The sequence below is a fragment of the Cibotium barometz genome, chromosome 64 (assembly GCF_041138505.1).
Source record: "Cibotium barometz isolate CiBa-2024 chromosome 64, ASM4113850v1, whole genome shotgun sequence".
Classification (NCBI taxonomy): Eukaryota; Viridiplantae; Streptophyta; class Polypodiopsida; order Cyatheales; family Cibotiaceae; genus Cibotium; species Cibotium barometz.
Genome location: NC_141109.1, coordinates 23,447,387 through 23,464,922, shown reverse-complemented (window position 1 = coordinate 23,464,922; position 17,536 = coordinate 23,447,387). Strand labels below are relative to the sequence as shown.

Genomic DNA, 17,536 nt, shown 5'->3' with positions numbered 1-17,536 from the left:
AACTTTACCTTCTGACATACGATGCATTGCCTCACAAAGGCATCAACATCTCTTCTCAAGGTTGGCCAATAAAAGAAAGTCTCCACTGCTTTTACCGTGGCGTCAATACCTCTATGACCTGCATACGGTGGAGCATGACTTTCAATCATAACCTTGAGTCGCAATGGCCTGGTAACACACAGTCTGCCATGCATCAATAAAAATCCATCCCTGAGAGTATAGTGCTCATGCCGCTGACCCTCAGACATCTGATCATACAACCTTTCAAAGTCCTCATCATGGGCATACTGCTCTTTCATTTCATCAAGCTCATGATGATAAGCAAGTGAAACTGCAGAGACCTGTGGCTTGCGTGACAAAGCATCTGCCACTACATTCTTTTAGCCTTCCACATGCACAATCTGGAAGTGAAACATAGACAAAAAGTTTGCCCAACGCATATGCTTCTCTGAAAGCTTAGTATGCGTGAGGAAATATCGCAAGGTCTGATGATCTGTCTGCACAGTGAAATCAGCCCCAAGCAAGTAGTGTTTCCATGTAGAAAGAGCGTGAATTACAGCCAACATCTCTTTCTCATAAACCTGTAAATGCTTCTCGGCATCTTGCAATATTCTACTCTCATAGGCTATGACATGTCCCTCTTGCATGAGAACTGCACCAATGCTACTTCCACATGCATCACATTGGACAACAAAAGCCTTTCGGAGGTCCGGTAACACCAATACTGGATCCGAAGTAAGCTTTTCTTTGAGCTTTTTGAATGCTGTAATTTCCCGATCAGCCCATCTAAACGGAGTTGCCTTCTTCGTCAAAGCATGAAGAGGCGAAGCAATTTCAGCAAAGTGCCGTATGTACCACCTGTAATAGGAACACAATCCTAGAAAACTACGTACATCATGCACGGTCCTCAAAGCTGGCCAATTAAGTATTGCTTCCACCCTTGCTGGATCCATACGGACTCCATGAGCAGACACAATATGCCCCAAGAAATGTATCTCTTGCAAAAAGAACTCACTCTTCTTGCCATTAACAACCAGCCTATGGTTTCTGAGTTCTGCAAACACAATGGCCAAATGCCTTCTATGCTCTTCCTCAGTTTGTGAATGCACAATCATATCATCAAAGAATGTGCCCACAAACTCTCTATGAGGCCTAAAAATCCTGTCCATCATTCTGTTAAATGTGGCAGGCGCATTTGTCAAACCAAAGGGCATAACCAAGAACTCATACAACCCAAACGTGGTTCGGAATGCTTTCACACTATCCCCATGCCCACACAAAGACCCGGGGTAGCCCTATGGGCTGACCCCTTGTTCTAAAAGCAAACCCTAACTAACTACAGATCTGACATCCGGTACCATACCAGATACACAAAATCACTGACATCATTCTAGAGGGAGACTCACAGCGCGGACTGGCACTGTTTCATGTGCAGGACACTGCACACCTGACCTTGGACTCATGTGCAGGACAATGCACACCTGACCTCGGACGACTAAGATGGATCCCAGGCTGACTCATCCCGGACTGGGCTCACATGGGACCAGTTCACCATCCCCGGTCCTGCACCTTCTGTATAGATATGTCTACGTGGCATCCAAGTGCGGAATGCACGTGACGTCCCCTTCTGCTTAACTTGACGGAAGCTGCATAGCCTCCAAATAATCCGTCGATAACGCCGGATAGTCTTCGAAAAACTCTTTGTCGAGCCATACCGCTTCGTGGTCTCTCGATCCTAAAACTTTGTGAGGAACTGTCTTAGTCTTCAGCCTAAGCCATGCTTGAAACGGTGCAGAAGGATCTGTTTTGGAACCATAACTTCTGTTTCATCAACAATATCTGGTTCCGCTTCGTCTTTGACTTCTAAAGGGATAGGACCTGCAAATGGCTTTAACCAACTAACGTGAAACACATCGTGCATAGTCCAACTCGGAGGTAGCTTTAACTGTATAGACACCTCATTAATCTTTTTCCTGATGGTGGAAAAAGGTCCAAAGCTCTTGAAAGACAACTTTGGGCATCTCTTGCCCACCTGTTTCAATCTTTGCTTCATAATCCGAAGATAAACCCAATCCCCTTCCGAAAACTTCATATCTCTTCAGACTTTATTGGCCTGTCGAGTGTAGGCCTCTTGCGCTTTAGCCAATCTGTCTTTTACTGACTCTAAAATCTCCTAGTAAGACTCTGTTACTCTGTTCGCCTCAGGTACTTTAGACGAAGTCCTGGTCAGCAAAACGACTGAAAAGGTCTTCCAAACGCTGCCTCATATGGAGTCCTGCCAATAGCTGAAGAAAAAGAATCATTCAAAACAGCTTGAACTAAAGGCAAATAAGATTTCCACTTACCTTGCTAATCGTGGACATAACACTTCAACACATCAAAGGCCAACTGGTTGTATATCTCTGTCTGGTCGTCCGTCTGTGGGTGGAATGCACTGGAAAATTCAACTTTGTAGGCATATGCTCACTTATGGTAGTGCTATGTGTGAACAGGGCTTAACCAAGGACACTTTTTCCCATGTGGTTTTTCCCCTTGGATATCAAGTGTGAAAGGACACTCTACATATAATATTTTGTACTTCTATATTATATGGATGTGACACACATGCAAGGGTTGACTTGCATTTTGTGGCTACCACACTTTTGGCCCTCTCTCTCCATCCTGCACCTAACCCTAATGTGCAGGTTTGTGTGTGTGTGTGTGTGTGAGTCCAACACCAACATTGTATAACAGGGTATCACCCATGAAGCAGATTTCCTTGGAATTGCAGATGCGAGTGATGAATCCTACAAAGTCTTCGACGATACAAGAGCACATCAACAAACTCCAAGCTCTTCAGCAGGAGGTTCCTCAGGCTGGGAAGGAGATATCTTTAGAGGATATGGCCATCACTTTGCTATCTCATCTTACCCCTCAGTATTCAGCTTTCTATTCTTCTTTGATCACCAGTGGGAGGCAGATTGTTTACCCCTCAATATTCAGCACCATCACATGGGAGGAGCTTGTGCCGATGGTTTTGGATCAAGAAGAGAGGTTTACAAACCGTCCACAGGGCCGATGTTCGGAGGCTCTGACTGGCGAGCCGTCGAAAGGCCACAACAACAACAACAAGAAGGACAAAGGAAAGTCTTCTGAGAAGAAGCCCAACTCAGAGAGTAATGCTTTGAAGGCCGAGCGGACCTGTAACCATTGTAGCCAAAAGGGTCACTATTGGAGGAAGTATCCTCAACGGAGTACCAAGAAAAGTGCTGATTCTTCAACTGCAACTACAAAGACTCCAGCTTTTGTGTACTTAGAGATTATGGACACAGATGCTTCATCTTCTTCGAGCAGGGAGGCAGTTGGTCAGGATACTCGGGAGTGGATTCTCGATAGTGGTGCTTCCAGGCACATGAATCCTTCCCGAGAGTTATTACAGGATCTTCGACGACAGACAGGTCACATCTTCATTGGTGACAAATCCACTATCCCGATTCACAATGAGGACAGGTTAGAGATTATTCCCAATGGCAAAGGGAGAAAGCACTCCTCCCAAGTTCCTGATGTCCCATCCCTTGGTTTTCATCTTTTGTCACTGCATGAGGTTTGCAAGACTGGCATACAGGACCCAAGTGGAGTTTGATGAGCATTTTGTTGCTCTCCGGAACAAAGCAACACGCCAAGTTGTTTGGGAAGGCATGGAGAATGGGATCTACAAACTCTCAGCACTCTCTTCTCTGACAGGTACTCAGCTCGGTGATTTGTGGCATTTCCATTTTGACCACTTGAATATGGATGCGTTGCGACGAGCTTTCCGGGACCAGATGGTGGATGACTTGCCAGATGTTGGCAACAAGCAAGGACACTGTAGTTCTTACATTCATGGTAAGCAACATAAGGAGTCTTTTCCAAAGCAAGCTACTAGGCGGGCTTCGAAACCTTTGGAGTTGGTACACACTGACTTGTGTGATTCTATGCAAACCCCATCTTTGGGAGGTTCCTTGTACTTCATGTTGCTTGTGGATAATTGTTGCAGGTTTACATGGGTTTATTTTCTTTCCCAGAAGGACCAAGCCTTTACTCGGTTCAAGGAGTGGAAGGAGTCTGGATTGCAGATGAAGACTCTTCGAGCTGACAAAGGAGGGGGGTTCTCTTCTAATGCTTTTGTGCGGTTTAGTGCGGAGCATGGCATCATGCAGGAGCTGTCCTTCTGAGAATGGAATACTTGAGCGTAAGACGGATTGTGGTGGAGATGGCGAGGACGATACTGGAGCATCATGATCTTCCTTGTCCACTTTGGGGAGAGGCTGTGGCTACGGCTGTCCATAGCCTCAACCGATCTCCAACGACTTCAGTACCTAAGATGACTCCATATGAGGTTTATTTTGGTAGGAAACCAAATGTCTCCCATTTTCGTGTTTTTGGGAGTAATGCCTATGTTCACATTCCAAAGAAGCAAAGACAAAAGCTTGACTCGAAGTCCAAGAAGCTTGTATTTTTGGGATATAACTCTCTTTCCAAAGGCTACAGGTTGTATGACACAGTGCAAAACAAGGTTGTTGTCAGCAAGGATGTTGCCTTTGATGAGCATGTCCCAGCTTCCACTATTGATGAGCCACCACTTCTTGGAGAACCAAATGAGTATGAGGATGATTCCCAGGCTATTGTTCCAGCTAGCCAGCCTCAGTCAATTGTCGAGCTACCCTGCAAACACTTGGATAGTGAGCTCTAGTTGTAAAGGATGCCAAGAATTGAGTGATGCACATGATCGATGTAGGTCTAGCATCAAGCTGAGGATGCTCTGGAGCCCAAATGGAACTGTGGTTGGGCCCAGCAACCCCTTTGATAACCTTTACAAGTATGTTTGTTGCAAGATGGTGTTTGAAGGCTTTCACGGACTCTGGCCAGAATTCTGGGAGCTTTGTGCCTATTTGCTGCAATAGTGGATCCCTCTTTCACCTCTGCAACATTTAGGACATTCCTTGACTCTTTCCTGTCTTCAGTCTTCATAGCTCCATTCTTGCCAGATGGATGAGAATCTTGAGAAAGTTTTCTTCTTGACCCTCCAAAAATCATTCATTCCCGGCAAATCATACAAGGACATTCATCAAATAATCTAATAATAATGTCCCAAAAAATCCATTAAACAGTCTTTGATTTATGCTTTAGCCTAACCTGTTTTGTTTTCAACAAGATCAATTCCATGATCCAAAATCAGTTTCATGCCCCCACATGTAGTCTTCATACATGTCAATGCCTCATATGTACTAGCATGTGTTAATGCATAGAAGGCATGAAGAAAATGCCGTCCTCACGGCAATCATCCATACATTGCATTCGAATATTCTCATTCAAGGCGATCTATAATCACACATGAATTCTTTTTTATGCAACGCATTCTTGACATACATACGTGAATGCTTCTTCTTTTTTTCCCGGGAATGTGAATGCTTTTTTATGTTTGAATGACCTACATGAATGTGTGCAACGTATAGTCTTGCGTCTTATGTTTTTTTGTAAGCTAAAATGGAGATCGATTCGGGTAGATGTGCCTAGGGTATGGCCTGGCCAAGTTTTTATCGTGCCACCAGGCAGATCATGTTGGTCCTGAACCGTTTCAAAAGGCTCTGTCTGTCTATTAGGGTTGACATCACTGAGCGCGCGCACACATACACACAAAAACGCCCACGCACCTGGGAAAGAGAAGCTTGATGGTGAGGATCAGAGAGAGCAGGCCGCAGGCGCTCCAGCGCTGACAGAAAGCCCTCCACCTCTTGTTCCATATTTTCGCTTGATCTGTAGCTAGCAGCTTGCTTGATTATGTAAATGTAATGGGAATACACAGTTCTTTTGCTGGCACATTTATTTACGTGGGACAATACTACATACTTTGTAAAAAATGATTTTGTCACAAAACGAATCTAAATTTAAACTAAAGTGTCATAATCTTTGAAAAAATAAAGGTTGTAGGTTAAAAGGGAAATATTGCAAAATTGTGTTTAGTTTTTATAGGTTTTAAGTGCACACACTACGTGGAGGTATATATTACCAAAAAGTAGCTTTACATCAGATTTCACATCATTCATACCCTATTCAGAAAATCACAAACCAAAGAACATCTATCATCTTCTAATACAAAGGAAGACTCTCCCCTTGAGATCTAATACCCTAACTGAATACAAGCCTCAATCATGGCTTCAATAGTGTAGCCTTTAGGAGATTGTTTCTCCAAAACTTCACCCTTCTTAGTCCAAATTTTAATTACTGGTCTAGTTCCAACTGGGTTCTCTATAAAGGCCACAAAAGTGTAGACAATATGTTTCTCTTTACGGTTCCACCTTCTGGTCTTTGGTCCAAACTTCACTGGCTTTGGCTTCAAATATAACCCTGTAATTTCTTGAAAATATAGAGAAAAGAACCTATTAGTCTCAGCCCAATATATATGAAAGTCTCCCTAAAAGGCATAGGAATCAAACTATTGCTGCTTGCAGGGCGTGAATCATCTGCATCATCTCTTCCTTATTAAGCTTATTCACATAGTAAATAGACCAGCACATGTATATACATTTATACATCAACTCTAACTATACAGTTCCTGGTATTCCATATCTCCCAAAGATAGCAGAACCTGATTATGTTGAAGATTAAATCAGCATGTCCATTGTTGGAATTAGGGTTGCAGGAAAGCACACAAAGCTTGGAGAAGAAGAAGCAAGAATGCACACAACACAAAGTATATTAGATTGTGTCAATGTACAAAAGATAAGTTAGTCCTAGAATGATGGGCGTATATACAAGCCGGGGGAAAAAACCTCCTAAAGAGGGAAAAAGTGCCATGGCGGTCCTAAGTGTGTTCACACACATATGGCAACAAATCCCCCCTGGGAGTGATGGTGTGAACGAGAGCTGGCACTCATGTATAGGGGAGTGCCATGCCCGAAGTAGATCAGTCCACAAAGGGGAGCAAACCCAAAGCTTTGTCGAAAGCTTCGAACTTCTCACGAGGAAGCGTCTTTGTGAAAAGATCGGCGAGGTTGTCCTGTGTTGGCACATAGGCCAAGCTGATCTCTCCTGCTGAGAGTCTCTCCCTGACATAGTGATAATGCACCTCAATGTGCTTTGTGCGAGCATGAAAAACTGGGTTTCTCGCAACTGCCAATTCACTCTGGCTGTCAGTGAAGATAGAGGTGGCAGACTCCTGTCCAACACCCAAGTCAGCCATAAGCCGTTTGAGCCACACACACTCAACCGTAGCTGTGAAAGCTACCCTGTACTCAGCTTCACAACAACTAGAAGTGGCCACAGTAGGTTGCTTCTTGCTCAACCAAGATATTCATGAGCTACCGAGCATGAAACAAAAACCACTTGTGGACACTCTTGTGTCATAGCAACCAGCCCAATCTGAGTCCGAAAAAGCATGTAAATTTGGCGGCGCCGATCCCCCCTTGGGATAAAACAACCCAAGATGTATGGTGCCACTCAAGTAGCGAAAGATGCGTTAAACTGTCTTCCAATGCTGAGACCCTGGGCTATGCATAAACCTGCTCACCTGTGAGACTGCAAACTGAATGTCCGGCCTCGTAATGCATACATAAATGAGGCAACCAACAGCTGTCTGATAGAGTGTGACATCAAAGTGATCTCCAGCATCATGAAGACTCAATTTCAAACCTCTCTTCATTGGAGTAGCAATAGACTTGCAGTCTTCAAGGCCAAATCTCCGCAACAATGTCTCAATATACTTTGTTTGACACAAAGCAATACCTCCATCACACTGCTTAACTTGTATCCCCAAATAATGATGCAAATGCCCCAAATTTGACATCTCAAAAGAAGCATTCAAATCAGCCTTAAAATCAGCAATATGACTCTCATTTGGTCCTGTGAGCAGCATGTCATCGACATAGAGAGCAATGATTAGATGTACATCATCCACACGTTTAACATACAAAGTGCTTTCTGTTGGACTATTCTGAAAACCATGTGCAGTCAAATATGCATGTATCTTTTCATACCAAGCTCGTGGAGCTTGCTTTAAACCATATAAAGCCTTTTTCAACCTGCACACTTTGTTTTCCTGCCCTCTTTGAACAAAACCACGAGGCTGCGATACATACACCTCCTCATGCAAATCTCCATTCAAGAACGCAGTCTTTATGTCCAACTGATGTACATTCCAACCATTATGAGCTGCCAATGCACAAATGCTACGAATCGTAGTCATATAACAAGTGGGAGCAAAGGTCTCATCAAAATCAATGCCCTTTTCTTGAGCATAACCCTTTGCAACAAGTCTAGCCTTATAGCGATCAACACTGCCATCTGGCTTTCGCTTCAAGTTAAAAACCCACTTACATCCAATGGCCTTTTTACCAATAGGCAAATCACACAAAGACCATGTACCATTCTTCATTATAGCATCATATTCACTTTGCATTGCAGCCAACCAATTTTCTGATTTTTGTGCCTCATCAAATGAAAGAGGTTCTTCCTCTTCACACATACTAGACACAGCCAAAGCATAACAATCTGATGCATAAGAGGCATGCTGAAAACCTGAACGAGTACGACTAGATATAGGTGCATCAATTTTACTATCACGCAAGGTTTGCACCAGCCATTTAGGCATACCTCTAGCCTGCTCATTTTCAGCCCTATCCTCATGAATTACATCCTGTAAATCTGCATCAGAAATAGGCTGATCTATGATGTCGTTTGAAATCTGCATAGGCTGAATATTTACCTCATTAGGACTTACATTTGAATTCCCACCTGTAAAGAGAGGCAACAATGTATCAAATACATCCCGTGAGCTCACACCTGTCTCTTTGGTACATGATAACAAAGGCTGCATAACATCTTCCACAAAAACAACATCTCGACTAATCAAGATACGCTTTGACTGTGGATGATACAATCTGTAACCCTTGCTCTCAGCACTGTAACCAACAAAAATGCATTTGACAGCCTTATCATCCAATTTTCTGCGTTGTTGCACAGGCATTAAAGCATAGGCCAAGTAACCAAAGACACGCAAGTGACCAATAGAAGGCTTCCTGCCATGCCAAGCTTCGTATGGAGTAATAGACTGCAAGGCCTTAGTGGGACACCTGTTGAGTACATATGCAGCACACATGACAGCCTCAAGCCAAAAAGCATGTGGCAAAGCTTGGCTCTTGACCATACATCATGCCATCTCCATAAGTGACCTGTTTTTCCTCTCAGCAACACCATTTTGCTGAGGGGTATACGGCACTGTACATTGGTGTTTTATCCCACGACTAGCCAGAAATGCATCAAACTCTTTAGACAAGTACTCCCCCCCTCGATCAGAACGGAGGGTGCCCACAGTACAATTGGATACATTTTCAACCATAAGAAAAAACTGTTTGAAGTACAAAAACACTTCGGACTTTGCCTTCAGTGGATATACCCATGCATGCCTTGAGTAATCATCAATGAAAGTCATGAAGTACAAGTGTTTACCAAATGACGGAGTTTGCATAGGCCCACATACATCACTATGTACAAGTTGCAATTTGCGAGTAGCCCGCACAGAACCATCCTTTGGAAACGCAGAACGCTGCATTTTGCCCAAAATACAGCCTTCACAAACATGTTTCAATGGTGCCTCAAGAGGGGGCAATGAAGCAACCATATCAAATTTCTGCAAACGCAGCAAACTAGCAAAGTTCAGATGACCAAAACGAGCATGCCATAGTTTTGCATCTGAAACTGCCTTTTTATCAGAAACTGCATTTGCTGAATCTTCCACACACTTGTCATAAGAATTGAGCTTATACAACCCACGAAACAAGGTGCCAGATGCAATAATCGTATCACCAGAAGTCAAATCATGAACAGTACATCTGTCATCCACAAATTTGACTACAAGTCCAAGTCTAGCAAGCGCAGAGACAGACAATAGATTCTTCTTTATCCCTGGCACATACAGAGCATCTGAAAGTGTGAAAGCGCTGCCATTTGCAGTAGTAAGCATAATTTTACCAACGCCCTTCACTGGGTAAGAAGCATTATTGGCACATGTGACAGTATTCCCATTAGAGACAGCCTCAAGACAAGTGAACATATCACGATGTGAGGTAATGTGCTTTGTAGCACCACTGTCAAAATACCATACATTAGAGTCAACAGAAACTGCCAAACATGCATCATGTACAGATGGGTCATACTGGCAATACACGCTAAATGCCCATTCTGTATCCTGCACAACATTTGCAGAATCTGCATTTGTAGAAGCATCCACTATTGTGGCTGCATTTGACTCTTTCTTCTTTGCCTCTTTAGCCTTTAGCTTAGGGCAATTCTTAATGACATGATCATTTGCCTTACAATAGTTGCACCTGGTCTTTTTCTTGCCTTTATCAAGAGCCTTCTCAGACTTATTGTTGCTACCTGTGGAAGGAGAAGAAGTTGCAGACCTACTAATAGGAGAAGAAACAGTGGAAGGGGCTGCCTTACCACTTCTTCTCTGCTGCTGGGCAGCAATAAATGCTTGATCAACTGCACGCTGCCTGGCCCTATTTTGCTTGGACTGCGCTTCTTGCAAGAGCTTGTTGACTAAAGTATCATACTTGACAGCATCAGGTCTGTCCTCAGCAAGAAGTCTCCACGTGGAAGCAAAAGTCTGATATGTCTCAGGTAAAGCATCAAGAACAGTCTGCACAAGAGAATGATCAGGAATAATCTCACCTGCAGAAATCAACTGTTCTTTGAGATCTTTAATCTCAGCAAGAAAAACATTCATGTCATCATCTTCCTGCATAATCTTCAATTCTAGCTCTTTACGCAGGTAAGAGATTTTTGCCTCGTTACGACCTGCATACAAACCAGCTAGAATATCCCAAGCCTGTTTTGCTGTTTTAGCTGAACGAATATGTGGGGTGATATTACGTTTGACAGAAAGTGCAATCAAGGCATGAGCCTGTGCATCTTTACCATCCCAACGAGCTTGTTCAGTAGTGGGTAAAACAGCAGCAACAGTAGAGCTGCTAGAACCTGCAACATCCTCAACAGATCCTACATCCACAGAACCTGGACGTACATCCATACCCTGCACAATGTTCCACACTCCTTTTGCAACCAAAACATGCTGCATCATGTATGCCCAAAGTGGGTAGTTGCTGTCTCCATCCATTTGTCTTCAGCAGACAACATGCGAAATACATCATTGCTGTTATCAGCCATGGCCACTGACTGAAACTGATGCAAAAGCTGCCTGTAATGAAGCAAAGACTGAACAGAAAACAACTCGTGCTATGTAGCACGGTCCACAATAGAATACGTATGCCTGTTTTGCAGAAAACTGCACTGTCGAAATTTCTACAGAAAATGACGAAAACACCTGTGCAGAACTTGAAATGCAAAAACGGAGCCCGAAGCGACCTCAGATGCGATTTCTGAGAACGCAAAACCATACGGGCTTATTTGCAGAGTTCAAGGACCTGCAAGCGCTCGTGAAAGCTCACCTCAATCGGAGAACGTGAGTCGGAGGGTGCCGGTGGCGTAGCCCTGGGAGCCGATGCCTGCTCTGATACCAATTGTTGGAATTAAGGTTGCAGGAAAGCACACAAAGCTTGGAGAAGAAGAAACAAGAATGCACACAACACAAAGTGTATTAGATTGTGTCAATGTACAAAAGATAAGTTAGCCCTAGAATGATGGGCGTATATACAAGCCGGGGGAAAAAACCTCCTAAAGAGGGAAAAAGTGCCCCGGCGGTCCTAAGTGTGTTCACACACATCACTACCTATATATATGGCAACAACATCATTAGTTAATCATTCCCCTAAAATCCAGTCCCCCCATTGGCCTTGTATCCCTATATTACAGTAGACCCATTTCCCAATTATGGTCCAAGTACCTCTAATAGCAAGGCAGTCCCAAAAGGCATGTTTCCCATCTTCAAGAGCAGCCTTGCACCTGGGACAGCAACCACTGGTGAAGTTTCTCTGAAGCAGCTTAGCCCCAATGGGTAAAGCCCACAGGCATACTCTCCAAAGAAAGACTTGAGATTTTGTGGGAATATTAATCTCCCATATTGTTGTCCATCTCGTTCTCCAACTGTTTGGGCTCCAGTTTACCCTCCAGATTTTGTTACATTCTCCTCACTTTTTCTTAATTCCTTATATAAATCCTTTGTTGCCCCTTTGTCCAGTTTTACGCCATTGTACCAAACCCAACCTTTATCCAACAGGATTCATCAAAGGTTATAGATGTCCAATCCTTTTGTACCTCCTCAATCACCTGTCTACCTAACTGCCCCTCCCTGGGAGACACTCCAAATTCCTCTTCTAGATGTTCAGGTTCTTTCCACCCCACTGAGGTTTCATCCCAGCAGTTAGATAGCCTCCTTAACCCTCAAGAGCTAAAGGAGGGTTGAAATTATGGGTCCACCAAATTCCCATGCTTAAGAGAGAATTTCCTGAAGCTCTGCAACATCCATCCCAAACCATCAACCTCAAAGCCTCTTTCCATTTACTACAAAGCCTTCTACAAAGAGGAGATCCTGTGATTTTAAGAGGGGCATAAGAAAAGAGTTTATCCTTCCATCCTGGTCATTGCCATCTACCCTCCTCAAGATAAATATGGGATTCTTCCACAATCTCCTTCAACATCTTAGTCCATATCTCCTTTTACTGAAGACACTTAGGAAGAAGTAAAGCCATCCTTGCTACAGTCTCAGAAGGGAGATGCAGAATACCAATGCCTCCTTCAATCGTGGGTAAGCTTAGTTTATCCCATGTAAGCTAGGTTGAAACCTTCTTACTAGAGCTTCGATTTGTCCATAGGAAATCCCTTATGGGCCTCACAATCTTTTGCCAATGGCACTTCCCAAATTCTAGCATAGGGCATAAAAACATAATGTAAGCATTCAGCACAGTATTGCATATAGTCACCCTATCATGGAATGGAATTCTAATGCCTTCCCATTTTTTAAGCTTCTAACAAAATCTCTCTAGGGCCTAGTCATTCAGCTATTTGTTTGTTACTTCTACCCCAAAAGAACCTGGACGTATATCCGTACCCTGCACAATGTTCCACACTCCTTTTGCAACCAAAACATGCTGCATCATGTATGCCCAAAGTCAAACAGACTTATTATTTTGGACTTTTGTACATTGCACTTGGACCCAAAGACATCTGCAAACTCCTAAATAATGCATAAATCTTGTCTCACATTGTCATCATCTGCTTTCAAAAAGAGTAAAGAGTCATCTACAAAGCATTGTATAATCAGCTGCGCACCATTACTCAACTTGAGTCCAGTAACCCTCTCTTCAGCATAAGCATCTTCCAGCGCCACTATCAAAGGATGAGAAGCAATAGAAAATAATAGGGGAGCAAGAGGACAACCCTGTCTTACTAACTTATTCACCTCAAACCCTCCCGCCCCACCTCCCATTCAACATCAACTTAGACTGTCCTCCCAATGTAAGGGTATATATGCATGTAGCAATCCTAACACCAAACCCCAATTTTTTAATCACCTATGCCACAAATGACCAATGCACCCTGTCATAAGCCTTCTCAAGATCTAGTTATAATAATATGCACTTCTAATGTGTTCTCAAAGCTAGATCTCTCCCCAATATAGTAGCATAAATGTTATCATAGATAGACCTACATTTTAAAAATCCATATTGCCTCTTGGAGATGATTTCTTGGAAGACGGGGGTAATCCTTATAGCAATAATTTTGGCCAGGATTTTATATATAATAGTCAACAAGGTAATGGGTCTCCAATGATTGAATCTGTCCATAGGCTGCTTGTTTAGGAATGAGTTTCACCTACCCCTCCTTCAAGTCCTTATCCAGGCCACACCTATCCCTCTACTTCTCAACCATGTTAAAAGATACATTGTCCCTGGATATTTAGATTAGCGATCCACTCCCACATCCCACTTCTAACTTTATCATTATGGGCCCCATAAATATTCACTACCCACATTCTTTCCCCATCTACTAGAATCTCCACTACCAATACCCTACCATTAGGATGATTAGCTACAATATTAGGCTTTAAACTACTTTTCATAACAGTCATCACTCCACTAAAGCCACGATTCACTCCCCCATATAGCACAATCCAATCTTTATGTCTATCTTTTCTAATAGACTTAAGACCAAACAAGTTATGTTCATTTTGATAGTCATAATAGAGAGATCCCACTCCTTAACTAGTCCCCAAAAAGTAGAGTTTTTTTTAATTATCTTTAATTCATGTAACATTCCATGTACATCCATTAACATTTAATGACTTACTCATGTTAAAGTTGTTTCTGGTACCATGTCCACTTCCTCCTCATTCCCTCTATGAGCCCCGCCTTTTTGTATCTCTTTCCAAGCCTCCTCCACCTACCAGTTAAATTTTTGAATAGAAGAGGTCCCACTATCCTCATCACCCAAGGGACTAAAGGGACTTGAATACAACAGAGGACTCAAATTACTTGAAGACCTATTCCTTTGATTTTCTCTAACAACCCCTTTGTTGAGAGCTTTCCTAGCCTTTTCTTTAGCCTGTCTTAAATTAGTTTTCCCTTCAACTTTTTTCCAATCTCCCTCACCTTGAGTTTTCCCTTCATTGTATAAGGTCTCCTTCCCTTTTCTTTCTTCAGTTCTGTCAGTGCATGTCTCCTTTCCCTTAGCCCTATTATCTCCACAAGTCTCTCCCATCTCCTTTACTTCACTGTCTGGTTTTACCTGTATCCCCCCTAACACAGTTTTTTGCTATGTGCCTAAAGCCACCATGTCTAAAGCAAGCGCCCAAAAATGGCCCAAATTTCAAGTTCAGCTCCAACTTACCCAGCTCTCCTAATTCTACCTCTAAGGTCTTGGGGGTTTCCACCATAGTGTTTCATGAACTGCATATATTATTGGCTTGATGACCTCCAACATAATCTTTTGGCAAATAAAGAACTAGACCAATAGCGCTAGTGATCTCGCTCAATGTAGGCCTTAGCCAAAGGGGCAAGCCTACTATCTCAACCCAAACAGGACAAGCTTCTATCATGCTTTTGTTTACATCAAAAAGAGGATCAAAAGCCATTGCATGCACTAGTCTATGACCCATAAATAGAGGTGCCCTTGCAAAAAGCTCATAGACTCCTTGGCCTTTAGTGAATAGAATGTTGAAAAACCCCTTTCCTAAGTAAAAAAACCTGAGAGACCACCCTATCATGAAAGATGTCCTCTTAGAGCTATTTACCACTATCAACTTTAGAGTCAACTTTAGAGGGAGGCTTACCAGAACAGAACATGATCACACTATACAAGGAGAAGAGGCCCACTTGACTCCTAACAAGGTTAGGAAAGACTTTCATACATACCTTCCTATCTTTCGTCTGAGCCCGCCGCTGAGACTTAGAACAGAACACGATCACACTACACAAGGAGAAGAGGCCCACTTGACTCCTAACAAGGTCAAGAAAGACTTTCATACATACCTTCCTATCTCTCGTCTAAGCCTGCTAAGAATGCGTGTTGACCCTCTCCTCTACCCAGTTCGAAAAGTGACTCCTAACAAGGTCAAGAGAGACTTTCATACATACCTTCATATCTCTCGTCTGAGCCCGCTAAGATTGTGTGTTGAGCCTCTCCACTGCCCTACGTGGAGGTAGCTTATTTTTAGCACACTAATGACTATTTCCCTAATCTGATAAGTGGAGTCTAGAACATGTGTATCTCTATATTATCTTAAGAAAGACTTTCCCAAACCAACCATGTGGCGGCGTTCCAGGAGGTTCGAGATTTGCGTTTGTGGGAGCGACAGTTGGTAGCAATTGTGCAATGCACGTTTCGTGGTACACATGTCCTGCATCATATTAGTCGCTTCTCCCTATTCTCGCTGACTGCCTCTTGCCTCAGACGACTTCCTCTTGCGCTTCTCCCTCTTCCCGCCGCATGTCAACCGACTACCTCTTGCCACACCGACTGCTCTCCGACCTGGTCTTAGCCGACTCCTCCCCGAATTACTGCGCTTCACTGTCTCCTCCATGCTACTCGCCAGCGGGACGACTCTCTTTCCTCAGTTGACTGGCTCTCCGAGCTGCTCTTAGGCGACTGCTCCCCGAACTGCTCTCAGGTGAGTGCTCCCCGAATTGCTGCGCTTCACTGTCTCCCACCAACTTCAGTCATTTGCGACAATTCTGCATCCCAAGCGTACGACTCCTATATGTATCAATGTTTTTGGTGTATATTTTATCGTGTTTGTTAAAACATTGGAACAAATTGTCCCTTTCTATTGTCTCTGTATTTTTTTGACTCCTGCTCTTTTTTTTAGGGAATGCATATAGAAGTCTATTTAATGTGCGTTAAAACATTGAAACAAAACAACCCTTTGGATTTGTCGCTATTGTCTGTGTATTTTTTTAATGGGTAAAAACAAGACTCTTGCTCTCCTTTTTATTGTATTTTTATATATATATATAAGCTTCACACACACACACACACATATATATAGTCCCACACACACATATATAGCCTAAAGCCTAATTATATATATATATATATATATATATATATATATATCTCTAATAAGGTATATATTTTACTATTTACACATATATATATATAGCCTAAACATATATATATCTTTAGGCCATATATATCTTCAAGCTATATACATTTTAGGCTACACACATACACATATTAAGCTATATGTATTTCATTCCATTTTTGTATTTATATATGTATATATATCTATACACACACACATACACAAAATATATAGCCTAATAGATACATAACCGAAAACATATATAAATATGTATATATTTATGTATTACACACACACACACACACACACACACACACACACACACACACACACACACATATATAGCCACACATATACACGTACACATATATTATGCTATATATTTTGGGCCACACAAACACACGTGCGTGTACACACACACATATGGCTGAAAATGTATTAGGCTATATGTATTTTACATAACACATATTTTATTACACACACACACACACACATGCATATGGTTGAAAATCTATTAGGCCATATATAGATTTTCAGCCATGTGTACATGTAGTCACCCTCACTACCCATGGTCTAGCACCCAAGCCCCCTGAATCCCCAAGATCGGGCATCCCCAAGTCGACATCCTCACTGTGTGAACCCCAAGATCGGGCATCCCCAAGTTGGCATCCTCACTGTGTGAACCCCAAGATCAGGCATCCCAAAGTTCGTGAACCTCAAGGGCGCCCACAAGGCCAACCACCAGCCACACAAAGTGGGAATATCTGGTAACCCCACTTCCAAGTTTGGTTACCCACTTGACCGACGAAGCGGCGCCCACCTACTCTTCGGCGCCTCTCACCCACTTCAACGGCATCTGTCACCTATTTGTGCTTGGCGCTCTCACCTACTCCAAAGGCAGCTGTTAGTGACCACTTTTAGCACCTCGCTCATGATAGCCCAAGGGGCACGCCCATGTATATAGAGAGCCTGTTGTACCAAGGGAGGATCCCCAATGCAATACATGGTCTTATGATGTCCCAACTATTGCCTACTTCT

General features: G+C 42.9%; 1 protein-coding gene across 1 annotated transcript in view; it reads right to left on the bottom strand.

Moving 5' to 3' along the window:
- LOC147603440 (NAD(P)-binding Rossmann-fold superfamily protein) overlaps positions 1 to 5,859 on the bottom strand; it is a 129,803-nt gene extending 123,944 nt beyond the window's left edge. The window contains exon 1 of the mRNA XM_086796579.1: positions 5,673 to 5,859. Coding sequence (XP_086652705.1) covers positions 5,673 to 5,762 — 90 coding nt within the window. The 5' untranslated portion in view covers positions 5,763 to 5,859. The remainder of the gene's footprint in view (positions 1 to 5,672) is intronic.
- Positions 5,860 to 17,536: the final 11,677 nt, after the last annotated feature.